This window comes from Hakea prostrata, chromosome 6 (genome assembly GCF_041222555.1).
Source record: "Hakea prostrata isolate BN-2017 chromosome 6, UWA_Hpros_2, whole genome shotgun sequence".
Taxonomy (NCBI): domain Eukaryota; kingdom Viridiplantae; phylum Streptophyta; class Magnoliopsida; order Proteales; family Proteaceae; genus Hakea; species Hakea prostrata.
Window position 1 is genome coordinate 31,046,753 of NC_142605.1, and position 24,276 is coordinate 31,071,028.

Here is a 24,276-nt window from a genome sequence, read left to right on the forward strand (position 1 = left end):
ATTTATTATTCTCTCTAAAAAGTTTTGGCATTTACCCTCCCATCTTCCTCGTTGCCAAGCCTGCAAGAGCGGAGCTTCTTCTTCCTTGTTGTGAAGCCTGCTCCCGTGAAGAACATCTTCTTCTTCCTCGTTGCGACTATTGAATCTAATCAGAAATTGAACGACTATCTTATAGGTATGCCCTGTTTCAATCAGGAAATAAAGGAGATTGACCTTATTCTCTTTCCTTTTTCGTTTATTTCTGATAAAGCTCGTTTCTCGTTTCTTTTTGACTGCAAAAACTTGATCAGGCAGTAGAAATATGTTACCAGTAGATAAAAAAGCACTGTTGCAAATTGTATTCAATTCAAATGGTTGGATTGCAAGCTATACCGCCCAACGAAAATGTAACTTGAACGTATTTTGGCTCTTTCATCACAAGCCTAGGTCTTGTTGTGAGTGGGTGGCTCAAACTTACACCCATTGATGACCTTCTTGTTTTCGCGCTCTGCAACTCTATAGAGCCGTTATTTTATAGCGGCGTAAATAAGTTTCTCACCTTACCTGCTTCAGGTAGCGACTATAGCAGAAAAGTTGACCTTACAGTTTAACCCTTCCCAATCAATTGCGGTGTGAGAACTAAGTTTGTCCTTTTCAGTAATTTCAATGTCATTGTGTAAATTCAAAGGTTTCAGGGTTTGATTGTTGATGCCAACTGCTATTGTGGTTAGGGTTTAACAGAACTCCTCGTAGTCGGTCATATTCTCCGGTAACTCAGTCCATTGGGATCGGCTTATTATAGCTGTTCATCTCTTTTCCATCGTCTTCGTCTTGGCGTCTGTTGGTGGTGGGATTGCGAGTAGCAGAGCTGTCAATGTCAGTGAAATAATCGATCTTTTTCCCTTAGGTTTCTTCTATGTTCATATTGTTCTTCTTATTTTCATCTATCCCTGAAGTTTATCAGATGGGTTTTTCTTTTTATAGGGATTCTTCTACGTGTATATTTTTGTTTTAATCATTGAAAATAAGCAATCCGTCTTTGGGTTCAATGAACACAGAGAACGGACAAAAGCCTCTGCTTGTATTATTCTATCTATATAAAAAGAGGAGAGGTGAGAGATTGTGATTCTGCGTTATGTAACCATTGGTTAGTTGGTCTGAGAGCTTGAATTTGTAGACTTGAGTTCTCTATAGGATATAAATTTTTTTGTTTGGTAATCTTCCCCGTTTTGATGAAATGGTGGTGGTTCAATTTCTGACATCCATTAGATGCTTCATTTCAGACTTAGTGTTCTTCCAGTTATATAATATTATAATTATACCAAGGGTATTCACCAAAAATTGGTGTATTTTTTTTCCTCTTCTAATTTAATTTAATAGAGATGGGTGTTTTCTCTTTCAGTTCTTCCCCAGTTTTCTACTTTGCAAGTGGCAACTTCTCTGGGTATTGCTTTAATCTGAGACCTCAGCTACTACTAATGCTCTTATTTGTTGCATTCTCATTCTTATTTCGACCTTTTCATTGTTCAGTTGATTTGAAAGCAAGTGGCTTTTTTACCTGTCTGTGTTTTAGAAAAATGTTGGCATATTGTAGCACCATTGGCATATCCCACATGTGTATTAGAGATCAATTGGCATATTAAATCGGCAGTTCCTTTTCTAAACGGTGGTGATAAGGTTTACATTATATTGCAGCACCACTGCTCCCCCTTTAAATGGTTTTCTTGAATCATGACTCCCAAATTTAGATCTTAATCTCTATGTCTATTGCTTGAACTTTATTTTGTGGATTTCATGATCGATATTGTGTAGGAATCTGTTGGATTAAAAAAGTTTGGGCTCTCTCTAGCTATTATATTGTTTATTAGGTTGTGAACATCTGTTATACACGTACTATCATTGCTGTCCATATTTTATTATTTCGGATTTTTGTAAAAGTATCATTCCCATACCTGAACTTACTGAGATCGTCACTGTTCTTGTTTCAGAGTCCAAGCATTCATCTTCAATGGGGGGATACAACATCTCTAAGAACAAAAAAGAGGGCTACAGCTACTCTGAGAACATGAATGACCCAAAGTGGAAAGCTCGATTTCTTCAATCACTAATTAAAAATCATCTCCCCATCCCTGATGACAAAGTTCCCTCTCCCAGCCTCTCGAATCTCTCGTATGTGCTATCCCAAATCAAAACTAATGATCTCCTACACGAGTCTTCTGAAGGGCCAGTTGATCAAAATCAGCAGCAAATTGATGAATGGAAATCTGCTGTAGATGCATGGGTTGAGCGGTTGCTGCAGCTTGTTTCTAGTAATATGGTACTTTCACTGACATAAGGAACAATTACCAATTTTATACTTCTTGGTCTTGGTCTGGAAGTTACATGAACTGCTTGTTTTCCTTCTTGCTCTAATGAGAGTTTTGTTGTTTGCTTAATTAGTCAAGTATATACTGGTTAATAGTTTCTTTGTGCTCTAGCCCGAAAAATGTTGGGCAGGAACCTGCTTGCTTGGATTGACTTGTGAAGGATGCAACACGGAACGGTTTCTAGCGTTGTATGACAATTGGTTCGAGAAGCTTATTTCACAAATCCAGGTTTTATTTTGTGGCTTTGTTTGCAGTTTCTTTTTGAAATATTGAAGATAGTATGATATAGAAAGGAAATAGTTTTCTCATTGGCTTCTGAGTTTCTCTTGTATATCTTTGTTGTTGCAGATTAGGATTGCTTTAATGGTCCTTGATTAGTATTTACCAAGTCCTAGTATCATAGACTGAAAGGATAATCTTAGGGTTAAAACAGTGGTACTGAGCCCCATTCAGAGGAAGTAGATAGTATATACATGAACATTGTGCCAATCTTGTTCAACAGACGAGCAATAACCCTCATCACAGGCTTGAATTCAAGAGATTGATCGTAAAGAGTGATTGTCTTATCATCACTACCTTGTGCAGTAGGCGTAGTATAACTTGTTTAGGTCTTTGAGTTTCATTGGAAAAAGATGATCCTTGGGATTGCCTAATGCATGTCACAGCTTTATGGATCTGCATTTCTGGTGACAGCTTTTCTTTCTATTTACCTTTTCTGGTGTAGAGCTAGATAGCTAGGAGATGGACGATGGTGTTAGTCTGCGACATGGAATCTGCTGTGAAAACAGTTGTTTGTGTCTTACAAGGATAAGGTTAAAGGGTATCTCACATGGCAGAATTGAGAAACTGAAGTGTCTTTGCATTTAGATTTTGAGTTTTGGCATTTCTTGTTGAAAAGGCAGCCTTTGTATTTTCTTATAATTGCCCTTAGTAAATTCTCTCTCTCGCATTCCCTCTCCCCCTCTGTTTTTTCGTTTTCTATTTTTATACCACTCAAAGTAATTTATTTTCCATATTCTGGTAAATATGCCTTAAAGTTGGAAGAACTTTAAGTGATATTATTTTTATTCAGTTTCTCCAAGCATATTTTGGTTTTCATGATAATTTCCATCATTTGAGAATTCTTCTGCTATATCCTCTTGGAAATGATCGTTTCTTAATCATTATCAATGTATTCTGCTGTTGTTGTTACTTTTAAATCATGTGGCTGATGTTATGTAACATGGTCGCTTTTCATTCTTGTGTTTTGAGCAGCCTCCATCGGATTCTCATTTTGTGAACGTAGCTACTTGTGCTTCTTTGTCGGATATGCTTACAAGGTTTGAATTTCTCTGTTTCTTGCATTCAAATGTACGTTTCTAGTAATGATTGCATCATTCATGTTGTTTCTGGTGTTGTCTCAGTTGTTTATAGGCAGATACTATTGCATATGTAGGCATGGATGTGTGCATTTTGGTGTTGAGTTATATGTGGTGTAGCCAATTTGGTTTTGTAGCTGAATGACAGCAATGTAGATCTTCTAAGATGGGTTTCCTGGCAGTGATGCCTTCTGGAACCTGACTCATGATGAAACATGTCACGTATTACGAGTGCCACAGAGCTTGTTGCCAATCTGTGAAGATCTTCTGAGAACAAGTATTGCTTGTGGAACCCATGGTTTTAGACCTATACTTAAGTGTAGAGAGCTTTCTACTCGTTAATATACCCAATACTATGTGTGAGTGTGTGTCTTTACTGCCTCCCTGAGCAGAAGATGGTTACAAATTTTAGTCGATTCTCATATCCATTCAATTGTGTTTTCACTAACCAATTGGTTTCTAATTCTATACTAAGCAACTATACTGCATACATCATGGTTATGACTTTCAAGCTTCAACTGAAGAAATGGTCAACAGAGGGAATCTCTAAACATGGAGATCCATTGTGGTTTAGATGACTGCAAAGTTAAAAAGCAATTGTTGTGTAGCAGAAGGACTGAAGCCCAATGACAGGATCTCAAGTAGAACTTGCTCGTATTTTGGAAATATGGTTAGGATCCCAAAATAAAATTTGGGTGTTGGGGTCTGTGTAATCAAATGGGTTAGGATTTTGATTTTGAACAGTGATGGTGAAGGATTCAAAGTTTGCTTGTCGGATAGCATGCTTAGGATGTTTGTCAATTGGAAGTTAATGTTAGGAAGTGGTTGGTTGCATCAAATGAGGGGGTGCATGAATTGAATCTAAACATAAACCCACTGATTCAGTATCTTTGAAATTATGAATTGTATTCATGGTAGAATAACTGTTTTGGTTACCCTGATTATGTGAACTGAATCTATCTAGAAAATTATTTGGTTACCCTGAGTGTCAGTTAGATTCATTCTAAATCACTTTTGATTAACTGTTTGGTTGCCATGTATCTGTCAGTTGGCCAATTTATATTTGAAGTGTCATTTGATTGTTCTGTAGGTTTTTTACACTTAAAGTTACCTTTCTTATTCTTTGGTCTTCAGATGACCCACAACTCATTTGGAGATGGATAAATATTGTGTTATCATGTACGACCATATTGTAGATATGTCTAGTGAACCTAAGTTTATATATTATTGAAAGCATGGTATATAGTATTCTTGAAGAATGGTATCTCACTTCTTGCACAACAAAACAAGCTTTGTCAAGGGATTGAAGAGCAGCATTTCATGCACCACAACACTATACGGATAGACTCTGATAAAAGATAAAAAGAGCATTCCTTAGTGATCCACCTATCGGAGAGAAAGAAGTTGTGTCTGAGAGAGGGAGAGAGTGGTTACATAAATCTGGTATCCAGTTTCTTTAGAACCTTGAGTCCAGTTTTTTAAGACTGTTTGGTTACTTGGGACCCAAGTGGTGTTGGATGCAATTGCATCCAATGGTACACCCTTATTTAAAAATCCCAGTAAGTCCTGGAGGTGACTTCAAATTCGATGCGCCCAAATACAACCTAGGTATAAAAAGCTGGATGCACTTCCCAGATTCATGATCATTGGACAGAGAAAACAAATTGATGAAACATGACAAGAAGAAGATGAAAACCATACCATCTTCTCCTTTTGGATGAAGAGTGTAATCCTAGCCTCTTCTTCCATTCAAATCCTTTTTGATAATATGAAATCACAAACTACGCTGAAGTAGATGACGCTAGAGCTATTAAGGAGCAAATTCTCATTGGATATAAATTTATGTATCCAATTGCATCATTATGAATTTCGATGAAATGATGGTTAGCATTTTGAAATATAGATTGTGAGTCTTAAATGGGGTTTTGGTGATCTATGTTGTTCAGGATTTGGACAGTTGTTATCAATAACGTAATAGGAAATTGTTTCAACTTTCAAGTTTGAAATGAATTGGATGGGTAGAATTGTAGTATAGAACTCATGGTATTATAGTTATGGGATTTTGCGGTAGTTGTTTGGTATATACGCAAGAACACAGGTTGCAGTGGTAAATTGGGGCTGTAACTTGGATTGTTAGGGGGTAGGTGTAGGGTGTATGTGGTCCTAATCTTTGAGAATTCTAATGTTCAGATATGGAAGAATTTAATTTGTCAACTTCCATTTTACCATCCCCATGAGCATAGAGGACATCCTCGTCCCTTAGAAGAAGCGAAAAAATATGGATGAAGTAAGAGAAGTGCACAAGGGGTGAGAAAGAAAAATATGGTTACAGGAGCTGAAGGGGAAAGGTGGCAATGCAACCCAAGGTGATGCAGGGTGCCTAAGGCCTTAACTGCTGACCAAGGCACCCAAATGCTCTCCCCCCCCTTTTTTTTTTTCTGAGTTTTTTACTTATGGTCCACTTAAGTGGGGTTGAAACTCTCGGCTCCCCTCTTATGTTGAAAAAATTACTGGTGACCCACTCTTGACAAAATCCAATATTATTTGGTACCCATTATTAGGGGGGTGTTATGACCATATTACCCTCCCATACCCAACCTTAGGTGGGTGAAGGGAGAATCTTCTTACACCTGGCTGCAAACTGCGTAAAACTGCTGGAAACCACCACAGACCCTCCCCCTGCTGGTGACCACCGCCCCCACCTTCCCCCCTCCCCCTGCCGGAGATTTGCACTGCCACCACCACTAGTCTGAAATTCTTCAATGTGTCACCACCGCCCTCACCATCTCCCTGCCGGAACTCTCTCTCCCCCCGCCTTTGCTTCGTCTCCAAACTGAAGCCAGAATAGAGAAAGAAACACAAAAATAATCCTTAATGATTCCCATGTCTGACCACCCGAAGCCCTTCCTTCAATCCGACTCTACTGAAGAAAAATTCAAACGCAATGGACACATGAATGACATCCACCACCTTCTCCAGGCTTCAATTTATTGATTCCCAAGAAGAAGAAAAAGATAAAGATTGAATGGTAACATTTCTACTGTCGATGTTTGTTAGGGTTTTAAAATTAGGGTTTTCAGATTGATCGTTACGATCATTTTCTGTTTTGTGAATGGTAACGTTTCTATTGCCGATGTTTGTTAGGGTTTTGAAATCAGGGTTTTCAGATTGATCACTACGATCGTTTTCTTTCTGTGCTCCATCTTCTGGCGCTTCCAAACCAGCAAACCATCGATTACCCAAACATCAAGCTAGTTATCATTGGTGACAGTGGTACAACCGAAGTACCGCGGATTTTAGCATCCAGTGGTTTGGTATTTGGTGCAGAACAAAGCATTCAAGACTCAAAGGTGGAGTTCTCGGAAGATGAAGAAACACTAATTACTCTATTGTATAATCTGATTGGAGAAAGGTGAATCACAAACCTCAACCCTCAACCCAGAACAGTGCCAATGGATCTCAAAATCCATGTATTCTGAACCCATCCTCTGCTTCACTTGGTGTAGCAGAATCTGATGTCTGATTTAGATTTCAATTAGAATTTATTCAAGGTTTCTGATTCATGAACTTATGAAAAACATCATTTCCAGCATTGCTCATCCCTTTGCTTGTTGATCTGCTGTACCTCAAAAGGCTATTTTTGATTAGCCCAATTGGTTCAATATCTCCTTTTCATTCTAGTGACATGGTGATTCCCCATTTACGTTCTGGTGATGGCATGTTACCATTGTTCTTCTTGTTGTCTTTCTTGGGAGGATTAAGCCATAGAGGATCACCTTGCTATGGAGAAGAGATCTTTGCTATCTTCATAGCCTAATTGGTGAAAGGTGATTTACAAATCTCAACCCTCAAACCCTAATTCCTGAGCTCTGATAACAATGGAAGCAAGGAACTAAGTCTGATTTAGGAAAGGGAATGAGGGAACTGTTGAGGGTGATTTCTGGCAGGGGGAAGGGGGAGGGTGGGGGCGATGGTTGCCGGCAGGGGGAGGGGTCGAAGTGGTTTCTGGCATGGTGTAGGAAGAAGATTGAGGGAGAATCCCTTCACCCACTTAAGGGTTGGGTATGGGAGGGTAATATGGTCATAACACCCCATTTGGTAAATAGAATGAAGGGTATATTTAATATGGGTAACGATAATATTGAGTTTTGTCAAAAGTGGGTCGCCAATAATTTTTTCAACATAAGGGGGGAGCCTAGAGTTTCACCCCCACTTAAGTGGGCCATTAGTAAATAACACTTTTTATTTTGTTTAAATTCTAAAAAGAAAAATTCTCCTATTTTTCGGACATTTTTAATTTGTATATTACACCCTTCAACCCCAAGACACATCAAGAGTCTAGATCATTTCTTCGTCAGGAAAGAACAATGTGCTCCCTTGATGGTTTTGAACCACACAGTAGGGGTGTTGGGCTGTCCTTCAAATATTTAAAAATAAAAAGTAAAAATCCCATTGGGCCCCTTACTATGTAGTTCAAAATCGTTAGGGGAGCACATTTTCCTCCCTGATGGGAGCTAATCTGGACTCACACATCAAGTCGTCAAGAATCAATATTAAGCAACATGAGGTCATCAATATTCATTAAAAAAAAATCATCAAATTTAACATAAAACTAAAAAACAGTAGAAATAAAGAAGCAAGTGATGGAAATTTCAAACAATCAAAGCATACAATTGGTTTATATTGTTCTTGGAATTGTTCATTGTTATGGTAATCCTAGTCTTGCATTCGATTTATATTGCTTTTTTTTTAAATGGTCTGAGAAATCTTGACTTATGTCTGAGTGCCATAGCATGCCTTTCTTTATACTAGTAATATGACTAGAAGAAAACAAATATTCCTGATGTAGGACTATTATAATAATATATCCTAAATAGACAATTCTACCCTTCTTAATATTACTAATGTATTACAACATTCCCCCTCATGTTGGTGCATAGATATTTATCATGCCTAGCTTGCTAGTGATATTACTGAAAGCTTTAGTACTCAAAACTCTTTGTAAGCACATCAACCCTTTGGCTGTTAGAAGTCAAAAAGGAGATACAGATCAGCCCATACTCAATCTTCTCCTTAATGAAGTGTCTATCCAGTATCCACATCACATGTGTGGTTTTGTCATGCTGTACCGGATTACAAGCTATACTGGTTACTGATTTACTGTTCGAATACAACTGTATAGGTATCTCAGAATCTGGTTCAAGCTCTTGAAGTAGTCCCTTCAGCCATAGCACCTCACAAATTCCTTGTTCCATTGCTCTAAATTTAGCTTCAGTACTAGACCTAGTAACCATGCTTGTTTTTTACTCCTCCAAGTCATTAAGTTACCTGTCATATAAGTACATATGCAGAGGTAGGCCTTTTATCATCAAGACACCTGCCCAATCTGCATCCGTGTATGCCTTGATCTTCAAGTGTCCATGAGAGGAAATCAGAATTCCTTTTCTTGGAGTAGCCTTTAAGTACCTTAATATTTGGTAGACAACATCTAGGGGTAAAGAATCGAGATCATGCATATACTAACTTACCAGACTGACAGCACATGTAATATCTGGTCAAGTATGAGATAGGTAAATCAACTTCCCTACCAACTCTGCTGCCCTTGTCTACTGGTTTCTCCTTCATTTGCCTTTAAATGTAAATTAGACTCGATGGGAGTTTCAGCTGGTTTTCACCCTAACATCCTAGTCTCAATCACAAATCCAGAGTATACTTTCTCTGTGAGAGAGAATTACTGTCAGCTGAATATGCCAATTCAAGGCCTAGGAAGTATCTTGAGTCTCCCCTTAACCTTGATCTTGGATTTTGTATCCAAAAAATTCTTTAGGGCTGAAGTCTCTTCATCACTGGAAGTCACTGCTTCCAGTGATAACAATATCATCTCCGTATACTATCATATAGTTGTATGGGAGTCCCTGTTCTTGATAAACAAAGTGTGGTCAGCATTGCTGTGTTTGTAGCCAATGGACACCATGTCTTTATGGAATATCCCAAACCAGGCCCTTGGAGACTGCTTTAATCCATATGAGGCTCTCTTCAACTTACAAACTTTTCTATGAGTCTTTGTGGTATGTCTATATAGATGAAATGTGTGTTGGAGCAGCCTAATCTTCTAGATTGGCTTGATGGGCAAATGCTTGAGAATTTCCTCTTCGAGTGGCATTCCATCCTCTTCCACGGGAAATGGCTTGTCAACCATGCAACTTCCAACACTTGTCCTTAGTGTAGCATTCTCAACCACAATAATCACGCTTAACTTGGGTATGGGAAGAATCATCTGTACATGTCTAGGAGCATCCTGTACCAGCCACCAATGCAGATCTCTCTTGCATTTGAGTGTGAACCATCGCTTTTCGGCGGCTATCATTAATGTCAACCATGGCATAGTCTTGCTTCAGAGATGGAAAATGTTCTTGTGAGAGGATTTGGGCTTGTATCTGATCATATTCAATATTTAGTCCCCAGCCAAGAAATCATAAACATGAAGTTATCTTCCCACTTATAATAGGCAGCAACATTAGCAACACAAGTTGGAGTGAAGCGTCTATAGAAATCAAGGGTCTGACAATATCCACGGAGAGTATTGTATTATTGGGCCAAAGTGAGTTCCTTCTGTTGTAGCTGATGGATTTTGCGTTGAATCTTGACACACTGAGCAAGTTCCCAACCCTCGAATTGAATTGAAGGTTGCTCATCGCTTTTGAAAATTGATGAAAATTTTGTCCCTATTTAAGCTACTTTTTTTTAGGGGGAAAGGCATCGATGGAACATTCTCCTCCACGAATAAGGGGAGGATGGGTTACCATGTTAATATTGAGGATCTATCTCAGAGGGAAACCTCAGTAAAAAGCAAGTATCAGCAATTTTAGATGTTTGGCTGAAGCAAAGGATGAGAAGGTTTGCACAAAAATTAAATGGTGGGGCCTTAAAAGGAAAAAAGTGTGGTCAACCTAGAGATAATTGACAAAGAAGGGAAACGAAAAATGTTGGAGGGGCTAACATGGTGTGGCATTAGATAGTTCAGTGGCAAGAGAGATGTCCTTGGAGAGTCTAGGTCGAAAGGTCAATTACTCAATGATGTTTTGTGGTATTTTGATGCTCACATTTCTTTAGAGTTGGATGTCTTGTTCTAGTGTTTGGAAAAAAACTAGGAACATGCAAAATTATGGGGGGGGGGGGGGGGTATGATGGTGACAAAGGGGTACATAAACTTGCTAGAGGGAGAGGAAATGTAGATGGATGGGGAGGCTATCCCTTAATATTGTAGGGAAAGAAAGGAATACAATTTACTTGTACATGATTGTTTAGCACAATCATTACTGAGAGAATGCATGATTGATGAAGGAAAAGAACCATCGGTGCCAATGCACAAGAATAAAGGAATATAGAGAAGGAGAGGTAAAAGACCTAGAGGCAGACCTAAAATAACCCTAGGAGAAGTGGTGAGAAAGGATATACATGGCTTAGGCTTTGTATATTAATAATAGTATGGCCTCAAATTTAGCTGATTGGAAAGCATGGATCCCTGTAGCTGACCCCATTTAGCTGGGATAAGGCTTGTTGTTGTTATTGAAGAGAAGAAGATAACTGACAAAGGTCTTTATCCTCTGATGTGAGATACATGATAAGGTAATAAGGTAGATCATCTTATTCATCTATAAAACATTGAAGACGTTTCATGCCATAGAAAGGGCCTTCGAAATTTTCATCCCATTGAAGTTCTTCCTCCCCCCCCCCCCCCCCAACTTATTGGTTTTTCTTCTCTCTCTCTCATATTTTTTTTTTTTGGGGGGGGGGGGGGTTGCTGAAAAGGGGACAAGAAATAAAAGATGGCTACCATATATCAATTTATCTATTACCTGGCTTGTAGGTTGTACGGAGTACTTGATTGCTTTTTCTGGCCTTTCAAAATTCACCTCTCATTTAGTACTTACACGTACATATTCTACCTTATTACAAGTTTTCATTCTTACATTCGACCTGTATTGCTTTGGAGCTTTCTTCTGTTGCTACCATCGCAGGATCTGCTAACTCTTTGTGTGGTTTACTTTCTGGAATTAGGTTGGGTGGAATACCATCGGTGAAAAAAGATGGGACTTCTCATGCTGGGAAACTTATTCAACCGGCTCTGAAGTTGTTAACAGAGGATAGCTCAGAGGCTGTATGGGTTAGTAACTTTGTACCTTTAAACTGATGTTTTTATTAGATGGTAATGCGATTAAAACTGGCCATCTTATGATGCCCACATACATAGGGTGGCAATATTCCTCCAATTTTGAAACAAAGCATGATCCCATATGGCAATTATTCCAATTTCAGGTTTAAATCTTGGATAATCTCAGTCAACAATGCTTATCGAACAAAGAAGTCTGAGATAAACTGGAAAAAAAAAACGTTGATTGATGCCGATGAAATTTATTATCAGATCTTAAATAGAATGAAAGAACATATTCTTGCCTTATCTAACCGAATACTCTTTTTGTAAATTGAGGTCATTTTCTTCACTTTGCTTTCTTGTTCTTCACCCTCGTTTCCATAGAACCCAAGATATAGTTGTGCTGTTTAATCCCTTTCCAAGAATATCAAACTCTATATTAGTTGGACAATCTTTGAGGATGACTAGAAAAATGTTTTCCAGTTTTGAAGGAGTCAAAACCATTTTGTATGGTTGGAGTTTGATTCTCTTCCTCCCACCGGGGGGGGGGAGGAGATATGTATTTCTATAAGTGCAGCAGTCCTACGTGTCAGCTATCATAGGAATTTAACTTGCATGTTCCAGGCTCATGGCATAGTTGTGAATAAGTCCTAAATTTGTCAACATTGATGTGTTTGAGGGGAAGAAGCCAAGGATAGTATGTAAGATGCTTGTGGTGCATGTTCAGGTAGTTATTTTCCATTACTAGCCTTAAATCAATAAATGATTTATATGGGGTTGATTGTGAAATGATAAACGTTTTAATGCAGTTGTATGCTTAAATTAGTTACTCATGATTTGGTCGCTATTTTCAAATAATTTTGATTGAATGGGAGTAGTTATCATGTTGGTTTGTCATTTGTGCATGTGTTTATTATCCACCCTCTCCCAGGCACAGAGATGTTCTGTCTGGGTTGGTTCTTTTCTATTTCGATGTGTTCTGGCCGTGTGGCTTGAACTCTTGGCTCTCCTCCATTTTTCACTAAGTTGTTAAAAATTGACCTCATTATTTTCCTTATGTGCTTGCCCTTTGTGGTTATTCCCTCTAGCATTGCGTATGTTTAAACTCTAATTTATTTGGATTCAAATTCTCTGTCGTGGTTGCTTTTGCAGGAATGGGCAGTTGTTCTGCTATCCAACATTTTAACTTTCTTCCCTTATGCCGTCCATCGTCATTATGACAGCGTGAGTTGTGTATCTCATCCTTGATGAATGAACTTAACAATCCATATAACCAAATATTCATGGTTGTGATGTTATCCCATTAACTTTTATTCCAATCTATAGTCATGAAATTATCCAGATCTTACTAATATCTGCCATATGTAAGAAGTATTAAAAAAAAAATTATACTCTACCATATATAAGCATGACAATTAAAGTCTCTTTTTACCTCTGGATGCTTACTTTCTGTTATGTAAATTACCAAAACCATATCTTATGATTATTATGTCAAAGATATCCTCTTTTTGAGGATATTTTTTGTACTCTCTTAAGTTTCAAAAGACACTAAGCATTTGTTAATGTTATTTTATTATGTCTAAATTTGAGGATATCAACTACTTGGCATTGGAGATGTTCCTAAATGGATTAGCTGCCAACTTTTATGTTTACACTGGGTTAATTCTATTCGTTCACGATGTCGTCGATCTCCTAGCTGGTACTCATTAATTGGAATCGGATCCTTTACTTGTGCATAAGCTAGCAGAATCAACATCATCATCATTAGAAAAGAAAAGGAGCATCCCTGTGCACCAGGTCACTGGAGGTATCTGGAGGTGCAAACTTATGCAGCCTTATGCCCTGCTTCACAGAAAGGCTGTTTTGTAGCGACAGCATCATCATTATCAAATATTGTGTTAAAATTGTTTCCTTCTTGCTGGCTTGCTTTTAATTGACCACATGTCTGAATTTAGTGGTTAAACTGAATTTTAAGGATGACGACATATTGCACACTGCCCCTTGTGATGTCCGAAGAACAACTTGAAGCTTGATAAATGAAGGCGATATGGGCAAGTCGACGAACTTCAGGCTAGAACCAGACAATGATGGTGCAAGGTTTTCTTTGAACCAGAATGTAGTTGAGATCTTGCAGAAGTTGATGGACTATATAGTAGGTCCATTCCTACAATCAAACATCACTACAAGTCCCAACTGTTGCTGGCTTAGATACACTTTCATCAATTCATAAGCAGTGGGATCCTCCACTTCCTCCCCAGCCTTCCCCACAGTTTCTAATGGGTTCTGATAGAAGGACCCCATAATGGTATGCACTTGGATGTTTTGGTAAAAGGACCACCCCCCACCATACCTTCACATTGGACCCAGACTTCATTCAGCTTTTTTCGTTAGCTTTTTAGTCTATAAATTGTAGGATCTTGCTCAAGTATGTTAATAAGATCATTGCTGCTATCCTCTAGGGACGGGTGGTGGGGCTGCTCTCACCTTGTGACTTGAATGGCAACTTTAGCTGCTTCTATTTCTTTTCTTTTTTTCCTTGCTTGAACCACTAGGACTAGCCTTTCATGCCGCTGCTGAAGGTCTAGAAGCATTACTCCTTGGACCAGCTACTTTGGAAAACCTAGCTTCCTTAAAAGTCTCTGTATGTATCCTGTTCTAGCCTCTCTCTTTCTGTCAGTCTTGCATTTGCCTGTCTCTCCATTGTCGTATTGTATGACTTCTCTTCTCTTCTCCTCTTGTCTAATTATCTCTTCATCATTTCGTAAATGTCAGTAGCCTTGGCCTTCTGGACCACACGAGGAACCTTGGGGCATTTAGCTGTATCCATGTATCAACCTGCCAAATGTCACTTAGAGTCCATTTGTACCGTTCCTGAAGAGCTTTTTTTCCTGCAATAGCTGCACTGGGTTTTCTTATTCTGATTTGCAAATAGTGCACCATTCTCTATTTTATGTGAAACCCCATCTCCTCTTGAGAAGCCATGATGTGCTCCAAACCAAGATCCCATAACAGTTTCAGCTCAATGGGATGAATGAGTTAGGTTTAGGACAGCTCGATTGGAGTGTGTGGGGGCCCTCATGGAGTGTATAGGTTTTAGACAAGGATAGTAACAGTTTTTGTTGAAACATTTAATTAAGTGATGTAGTGATATAAGAAGGGTCTAAATGGGGTGGAATGAGTTTATGATTTAAACAAGAAAAGGTCCACGGAAGATTCTTGATATTGGGTAATATGGGTTGAATTCCTGGGGATGGAGATTTAGGGTTTGTAGGTGTTAGAATGGAGTGAAACTTCGAGGGAATGTAGGTAATGATGTAGGGGAAGTTTGGTGACGATTTACTGGTAGATTGGGCTAAATCTATATTCTTGTTTTTAGGGTTTTAGGGTATCCAAAAATCCAATTTTTTTAATTTTTTTTGGGTTGGGGGGAACTTATATGAAGTTTGAGCGGATTCAGCTAGCTGGTTTGGGAGATCTAGAGGTGCAGCAATGTAGGATCGATCTGTGGCTTCTTGGATTCTAGAAAACACAGAAAATCAAATATGTTGGAAGGGGGAGGAAGGGAATTTTCTTGGCTGGTTTTAGGAAACCCGAAAATTCAAGAACTGGTTGTTTTTTCCGGTTAGGATGAGACTTAGATCAAAAGTCATGGGGAGTTGGAAGGGGGAGGAAGGGAATTTTCTTGGCTGGTTTTAGGAAACCCAAAAATTCAAGAACTGGTGGTTTTTTACAGTTAGGATGAGACTTAGATCAAAAGTCATTGGGAGTCGGCGGGATGATGTATATGAAGTTTGGATGGATTCTGATGGCTGGTAAGGAAAGTCTAGATGGGCAACAAGGTAGCATCACTGGTGAGGTTTCCTGGTCGCAGACCACCTCTATCTTTTCTTTATTTTTTGGATTCTTTTTTTTTTTTTTTGGGGGGGGGGGTTAACGGTGATTTCCTTCGTAGGTTCTACACCTGCTTGAGTGCCTGGTAAATCAATTGAACACTTCCCAGCAGCTTCTGTGAATGGTGGAAGGTCCATATTTGATGAGAGTTTCCTTCCTAGGTCCTAGACCTGCTTGGTAAATCCAAGATGATCACTAGCCAGCAGTCTTCTTGGGATAAACAGGTCCCTGACCTGCAGCTTTGCAATTTGATTCAGCAAAATTTTGATAAAATCAACTCTTGACTGTTTTATCTTCCATGATGGGGAATAAATAGAAGTCTTACACCTTAAAAAAATGAAATTGGAAAGTTCAAAAAGAACCCTAATAGAACTACCCAAATAGAACTTGAACTTCCTAATATAAGTAGAACTCTAGTCCTCCCTAACCATGAAGGTCAGCTGAATTGCCTAGGAATTAATTTAAACCTAACAAGATGACCATGCTGTCCTCACAGCTTAAATTGGACCGGGATTACATTAATAAGACAACTTGAAGTAAGCCTGACTTGAACCACTAGTATTGCTGGCAGCTAGGGGTGTCAATTTGCAACCTGAACCGTTAAAACAGAACCAAACCCGCCCGTTATAGCCTGTACTGGCCCAAACCGAATCTTAATGGGCTGTGTTTGGGCTGAGGGAGCAAAGCCTGAAGTTTGGGCTGGTTCGGGCCAGCTCTAGGGTATAGTTTTGGAGAGGGTTTAGTGGACTAGTTCTACTAAGGCCGTTGGTGTTTTTTTCCCCCTTTTGGGAGAGTTCTTAGTTTTATAATAAGATATAGTTTTGGAGATGCAGTTTTCTGTTCAGTAGCATCCACATTTATGGAACATCCATAGGTTCAATGTTGAACTTCACTTCTCTAATATATTTCAAGTTTAACTTACACCCAATGCCATACAAATTCCTTTTGCTCAAATGCTTTCTATTTTCTGCTCAAAGTTTATTGTTGAGACTTGAGAGTGACTAACAATAATGCAAATGGGCTATAACGGTTTGATCACGAGTTGGTAATGGTCTCAAAACTGCCCCAACCCGAATGCAAACCGTTAGCATGAACTGTTAGCCAACCCAAACCGAAACCCAACTGAAACCGTTATTTTGCAAATGGGCTGTGTTTGGGCTTGGTGTTTTTCAGCCCGAAGGTGTGGACTTAGGGTTCTTTTCCTATGCAAATTGTTTTTCTCTGCTTGCATATACTGTAGGATGCTCTTTCAATAACCCTTGAATTTTTGGCTTATGCATATATGCTGAAACCAGCACAACAATTTTTTGACAGGTTGAAGCCGTTATTGCTTCAAAAATTATGTCAGGGAAATGCAGCGAAAATATATCAAAGGTAAGTAATATTACATGGTTATCTCATATGGCAATCTCTGTCCTATTAGATTTATGCCTGCAAGTTTTAAGAGCATAAGGTTATGCAAGACTGTTCAATTTTGAATTTGACTTTTTAGGATCTCTGATTTCTGTTTGGTTTTCTATGTTTAGAAGCTTTCTCATTGCTTGGCTTTGCTACCAAGGTCAAGAGGAGATGCAGATTGCTGGTCTCTAATGATGGAAAAAGCTCTAATCTTGATAAATATTCATTTGAACCATGCATTCCAAGGCCTAGAGGAAGGTAGGTATTGTAGATATTTCATCTTTATGCTGTGTGAACTTTTCCGTATTGGTTTTAATGATACATTTCTGTTTGCATTGTTGCAGAAACTAAATGTAGTGAAGCTATGAAATACTTGGTTCCACCAGGAAAAGAACCCCCTCCTCCCTTGGGAGGCCAGACAATGTTGGTAGAAGCCTCAGATGAAGCAATAATAAAGTCAGAGAAATTAATAATTCCTAGAGTGTCTACGCTGCTACTCTGCTGTTGCGCAATGCTAACTAACCTGTATCCTGTTCAGGTAGCACCTTTATTTCTTCGGCTGTCACTGGGAAATTGCAATGTCAAAGGTTACTACAGTTTATGTTAAATGTATTCAATGATTGAATCAACATTTAGCATTTTTTTTATATACTTTGAAGTGACATGTTATTCAGGATCATCATATTTTTTCCTACCAGGTGACTGTTCCTGTTCGCCCTTTACTAGCACTTGTTAACAGAGTGCTGTCTGTAGATGGTTCATTGTCAAAAGCCTTATTGTCCTTCGTGACAGTTAAACAACAAGATTTTATTTGCTCAGAGCTTCCAGCTCTGCACTCATACAGCCTGGATCTTCTGATTGCAATCATTAAGGGAGTTCGCAGGTAAACTGTCATAAATGCCGAAAGTTTTGGTATCACCCATGGATTCTTCTGTAAGGAAAATCTTGTGGAGCATCCATGTTCTATGATCAACCTCAAGCAATTTAATGAACTTTGTCACAAAGTTGTAAACCAGAGAAACCAAGTTCTCAAGGAGAAGAAGAAGAAGAGAGGAGAGGTAGATGAAGAGAAGATGGATCTGGGAATTTTGTGCAGGAAGCAATACAAATCTCCCCCGCACTGTAGACCATACATTTATAATGAAGTCCAGTATAACTCAGGAAGCTAAAGTACCCAAACTGAATACAGGAAAAGGTAAAAAGAGAATAAAATATAGCACGGGATCTAGGTCTAGTGTAGGACATGTGGGGCGCAAGTTAAGGGCCAAAAGGGAAAATAACATAAATAAGAAATTTACTGTTCACGAGGTGCTGTTCATGCGAACAGTACCCGTGAACAGTGCTGTGAAATATTAATCAAAACTTCTAAGAAACTTATTAAACAGGTTTATCCTTGTTTAGGGATGTATTCACTCTGCTGTGCGTCCTTGACTTGAAGCTTGGAATGTGATAGAATGGAAGTGCATGTTATAGCTTCTTTTCCTAGTTATTCTCAAGTTAAAAAATAATGCTGCTGCAAGAATTTTCCCATGTTGCTGTGTAATTGGAAATTGTTCAGTAGTATCTCTTTCTGTTAAACATGTGTCTCCATCAGATCTACTCACCTTTTTCTTTTAATTGTTCTTCATGGCAGTCAGTTATTACCACATGCTGCAGATGTTGTTAGACTCCTAACTGAGTATCTCAGGCAATGTTCGCTTCCGTCATTGAGGATTAAGGTCTACTCAGTAGTACAGTTGCTGCTGACATCCATGGGAGTTGGTATGCAGGAATTTTTCTCAGAATGCATATATCTCTTGTGTTCAATCCTGTTCCTGCAATCACCTTTCTTGTGCATATGCTGCATATGCTGAATTTTTTCCAATCAAGAATGTCTTAATTGCAAAATGTCATAAAAAGAGGAGGATCTGGAATTTTAAAACTCAGCCAACTGGCTAACACTCTACCTTACGTGAGAATGGCCACATGGATAGGGGTACCTACACATCCCACTGAGAGCTTTACAAAGCCAAAAGTTGAATTGTTTGTGACCATTACATATGTGGAACCTTGCTCCTTGTTCATCTATTAGGCTACCCAGCTATGAAAACATGTGGACATAGGTATAGAAAACGATGGTACATTTATGGATTTTTAAGATTTTGGAGAAGCTTGTCAATCTAAGTTTTAAAAGATATAAAAGATGGACATGTAAATAGGTATCTATCTTCTTTCTATTTTTGGAATGGAAAATATATTTTTAAGAAGCACAAAGGAATGCAAAATGCACCCCAAGTACGTAAACAAAACTGAAAGGAGAGGGAGAAAATGCACAAGGCTACCCTTTTAATAAGGGATATAGAGGTTACTACATCGGCACCATTAGATACGAAATTTCTTCTAGTAGTTATATTGTCTGCTGTTTCCTGCACATTCCACTGGACTAGGCCTTTTGGTATATTCATTTGTTGTGAGATGGCAGGATTAACAGGACTAAGATTTTGTGGACAGGTAACCCACAATATGCCTGCTTACGCAATATGATTAGAGTGGAAAGCTCTTATCCTAAGACGAACACAAGTTACTGACTTTAGAATGGATCATCTTTTGTCTGTTGTACCTTTGCCATCTTTGTTTCTCGGCTGTTATCAGACACTGCATTGATTGTTCTACTTTTCCCCCCATCCTACTGCTCTTTAATATATTTCTAGGCATCTATCCTGCTCAAATCAAATTAATCTGATCTGTGGGTCTCTCTGCAGGAATGTCTTTATACCTTGCCCAGGAAATTGTTAACAATGCAATTATTGATCTAGATTCTGTTAATCATGAGCATGGGAGTGTGCCCTCTGGATTGTCTTCGGAAGGCACGATGGAAGCAGTGCAGCAAGCTAGACATAGGAAACGGAAACGTATAAGTACAACTGGCACCTTAAAGCTGCACCAGAATGGAGTTGTTCCAGAGAATGAAGTACATGAAAACAAACCAAAAGTTCCAATCTCTGTGCAGATAGCTTCATTGCAGACTCTGGAAGTTCTTCTCACTGTGGTACGTATTATTCATGTCCGGGAAAAATATACTGGTAGTTTTCCTGTAAGATCGTTTTCAGTGAACCTTTAACTTTCCTCTAGATTGGAGGGCTAAAAGGTTGCTGGCTAATCTATGTAATGGGCCTTTTTTTAGAATATGACGACACTGAACTAACCAAGAACAGCCTAGAAGTGACGAAGCTCATTTTTCAGAATGTTTGAATAGTGAACAGATGGTGTAGGGAAATGATCCAAGAATTTTGTAGATATAATTTTTATGTTTTGTTGGTCGATCCATCCTCGATTCCGTGGGACTGTGAAATGTGTTTTGGTAGCTAAAGGGAAGAGATCATTAACATTAGTAGACTAAACAGTCATTTCTTCCTGCAACAGAACCTAACCCTACCAAATCTGGGTTTTTCTTGACCTTTAGGGATTTTATTAGGGTTCTCTGGTTCCATTGGCTTCTGCAAATTCCTGTACAGTCTGACCTTTCCCAGATCCTGCCTAATTGGAGGAGCCTTGTGCACTAGGTACGACCTGATGTGTCCACGATTCCTAGTTTTTTGCATGTTTCTAAATTCAAAAAAGCTTCTTTCAGGGCATCCATTCTTTTTTCGCCAAATTTCAATTCATTAGCAATCTCCAAAAGCATGTGAGTAAAATAAACGAAAAAAAGACTCAATAATTTTAATAATGTATGGTTTGCTGAGATCTACACTTGCTGAGCTATAATTTGTCAATCTGAATGATGTAATAAAAGGACTACAGAGAATGTGTTATAGTTGCTAACTATCAAGTGATCATTTCTGCTTCAAAAATGAAGAAACAGGTTAACATTAAAAGATGTTATTTGTGGGAGAGCACTAACTGGTCAATAAACTAGAGTTTCCTAAGTATATGATGATTTTTGTTTCATAATTGTTTTGGTTAGAAATCCTTTTTTTTGGGGCCTGGAGTTCCATCTTCAAGATACCCACTGGTTCCCCTAGTTGTCATTACATTTTGATTGATTAAGCATTACCTGGAATGTTATTTATCTTTTGATAAATAATATGGAAAATTTATCGGAGAATTATTACAGGGTGGTGCTTTGAGGTCTGAGTTTTGGCGAGCAAATGTTGATAATCTTTTAATTACTGTGGCAACAAATGCCTGTGATCGTGGATGGACCAATCAGGGGACCTTTGACCTGTCTCATGGACCTGTTTCAACTTGGGCAGATTTTCAGCTTGCTGCATTACGTGCACTTTTGGCCTCACTTGTTTCCCCAGCTCATGGCCGACCACCATATTTATCTGAGGGTCTTGAACTTTTTCGTAGAGGTAAGTTCTCTTGCACTTGCAATTCATTTTTAGTAATCTTGTCATCATTAAGAGAATATTATGACGATTTGCTGGTTCCCAACCGTTGTGTTTGGGGTTCTAACCTACACGGTCATAACATAGTGTAGACTTGCCTGTATGGTACTGACCAATCTCCTAAAGATCAAAATCTAATCCTGACAAGGGGAAGTCCTCATCATTGTTCCAGCAATAAGGGCATCAGTCTGGTATCATAGAAATCCTATTGAGTTAAGTTGCATAGCCTACTCTGACTACTATTGATCTGTACTACGATGTTTTCAATGACAACAGCCCAATAGTCCAATACAATGCTTGAGAAGATGGTCTTTGGAGTCTGGGCTCAGTTGGGTATATGTTCATAGTAACTTTGGAGTAACATTTGTAATGATGGTGTCTGGACCACCAGGTGGATCCTTTTGGAGGGCCAGGGTCCGTGTAGCTCTAGCTAATATTCTCTTGACTTGCCTCTTTTTTCACTTTTCCTTTAGTTTTCATTGTTCATTTGTCAATTTTCGTTTTTCACTTATTGTCTAATTTTCCAGTCCCCTCACTTTTCAGTTATTACCTACTTTGATTGGATGCATGTAGCCAATACCATTAAGTTGGGCTAAGTTCGTTTTTATAAATGATGTTGGTTTGATTTTTGTAAATAAGTGAAGAAAAACATTGTGTGCATTCCAGACTGAAGTAAGAAACCATATGAAGAGAAAGAGAAAATAACGTAGCAGCACATTAGTGAAGAACAAAAGACTTGTTTGCTTTTCACTTTCTGCTGCTGTTCTAGCTTTTATTAATTTGCCATAAAATTGTACTCATGAAAAGATTTTCCAGGCAAACAGGAAACAGGAACAAAACTGGCTGAATTCTGTGCCCATGCCCTTTTAGCCTTAGAAGTGCTCATACACCCACGAGCTCTTCCTCTTGGAGATTATACATCTGGAAGCCACAAGGCATTTAATGATAACTGGAGATTGGATGAACCTGATCCAGAGGATGACCTATATAATAGGTGGCATGGTCGTCAAGAAGAAACTGAGGCCCCAGTGAGTGTCCGTGATATGCAATTGGAAAATGCTGAAGAAGCTCATGAGAAACGACAGGCCAATGAAAATTCTCGAGCAGAAAAGATCTCCAGTGAGCATTCAGCTGGTGGTCAAGCCGTGGCGGTAGACATTAGGGGTGATGCTGATGTGGAGATGGGAACAAGCGGTGATGGGATCATGGTTCAGACAGAGCAACCACTAGAATCAGTCTCTCATTTACATGTTGAAACGTCAGATAAGAGTCCTTTGCTTCCTACTAGTGGAGCAGTAGTTGATGCATCAACAGATGCCACTGTTTCAACTAATATTTCCGTTGCCAATGAAATGACTTCAACACCTGCTGCAAGTGCATCATTGTTGGGCCAAAACAATCTTCCATCCTCTCCATCAGTGGCTCAGAAAGGAAAAGATCAAGTACTCGATTTCAATTCGGATTCATCCATGGATGGGTTCCCTGATATCATTGTTGGAGATCCAGATTCCGATTAGCAATGCTACTGTGATTTGGTAAATTTTAGGGTATACGACTAAGATTTGGTTTTCCTTTTTTGGGTGGTGGGTTCTTTTGTTGTTTGGTTGGGGGGAAGATATCCGGGTGGTTGTGTTTCTCTATATTTATTGTAGTTCAAATACGGAAATTGAGGTGAGAGAGAATACTTAAAATGAATAGGAAGTCCCGGGTTCACCATCATGCCTGATCTGTTCGAGTTCTACTTTTCTCTGGAAAGAAGCCTTACGGAAGCTCTGTCACTGGGTACTGGCATAATCTAGCATTCCCCCTTGAGGGTAGTTATAAGTCCTCACAATCCTAAACCAGAAGTTCAAGCATGGGTGTGTCTCAGGTGAGACCTGCACCAGTTTGTGGTGTAAGGAGTTTAACCTCAAGGAGAGGTGAGCCAAGTATCCCAAAAACCGGTCAATACCTTGAATCTCTTTCTGCTTTCTATTGTGTGCCACAATGAAATATGGTGACAACCGCACTTTCCCTGTGACCAAACTAAATCAGATACGAAATGGTTGTTCTAGGCTTCTAGCTGATGGAAAATCTTACACACTGATGGTCCTCGAATCCTTAGATAGAGATGGTCTAAATTTTAGCTTTTCGGTTACTTGAGATATATGATCTCCAGATTCTCCACAAGGCTCAGATTGGTTGTTCTGGATATAGTCCAGGCTTATCAACCAGTTAAACTTTGCTTTGCTTGTGATGATTTAAATCTTGCTACCAAACAGGATTGACGAGATGTAATGCTTTCTCACCAATTTGATCCAGCAATTCTAATTGACCAATTTATTTTTTTGATTAGTTAAATAGCGATATTTGACAGTTAACTTCAAGTCTGTATAGAATCTATAGATTGGTAAGAAGCATATTGACATGTTATGAGGGTGTTGCACCAGTGTGAAGACGATGGGAATGGAATCGCTTGTACAAGCATCCATGATCACTCCACAGTCCCATGGGACTCGGCACGCAGTCACAAAATATTTGAAACCATCAATGCCAACTTATTTTCAGAGGAAACAATCGTTTGTGCATAGAAGCATGGGCTTATTGGCGATATGATCGGTTCCCTCCCAGTACCGACGAGTTAAGATCAAAATGAGACGTGAGACTTGTGTGACAAGTGGCAAATTAGAGAGAAAATTACATGATTAGCTGTATTTAAGTTTTTCTTTACAAAAATAACCACCTAATGTTTTACTAAAAAAAAATTGAGTACCTAATTT

At 38.9% G+C, this 24,276-nt stretch overlaps 1 protein-coding gene across 1 annotated transcript; it reads left to right on the forward strand.

Annotated features, from left to right (window-relative positions):
- The first annotated feature begins 27 nt into the window (after window positions 1-27).
- On the forward strand, window positions 28-24,184 carry LOC149013337 (proline-, glutamic acid/leucine-rich protein). Its single transcript, XM_089157869.1, has 14 exons — window positions 28-175; window positions 1,968-2,296; window positions 2,457-2,573; window positions 3,600-3,664; window positions 11,765-11,870; window positions 13,011-13,082; window positions 17,064-17,123; window positions 17,276-17,405; window positions 17,492-17,685; window positions 17,846-18,030; window positions 18,781-18,908; window positions 19,889-20,175; window positions 21,241-21,481; window positions 22,334-24,184. The coding sequence occupies exons 2-14, from the start codon at window positions 1,988-1,990 to the stop codon at window positions 23,032-23,034; spliced, it is 2,595 nt and encodes an 864-aa protein (XP_089013995.1). The 5' UTR covers window positions 28-175; window positions 1,968-1,987; the 3' UTR covers window positions 23,035-24,184.
- Window positions 24,185-24,276: the final 92 nt, after the last annotated feature.

Bases quoted from the DNA above. Each gene is read 5' to 3' on its own strand.
- LOC149013337 (XM_089157869.1), top strand. From the start codon at position 1,988: ATGGGGGGATACAACATCTCTAAGAACAAAAAAGAGGGCTACAGCTAC. The intron at 3,665-11,764 runs GTTTGAATTTCT...TTCTGGAATTAG, and splicing joins TTGTCGGATATGCTTACAAG to GTTGGGTGGAATACCATCGG. The intron at 11,871-13,010 runs GTTAGTAACTTT...TTGCTTTTGCAG, and splicing joins ATAGCTCAGAGGCTGTATGG to GAATGGGCAGTTGTTCTGCT.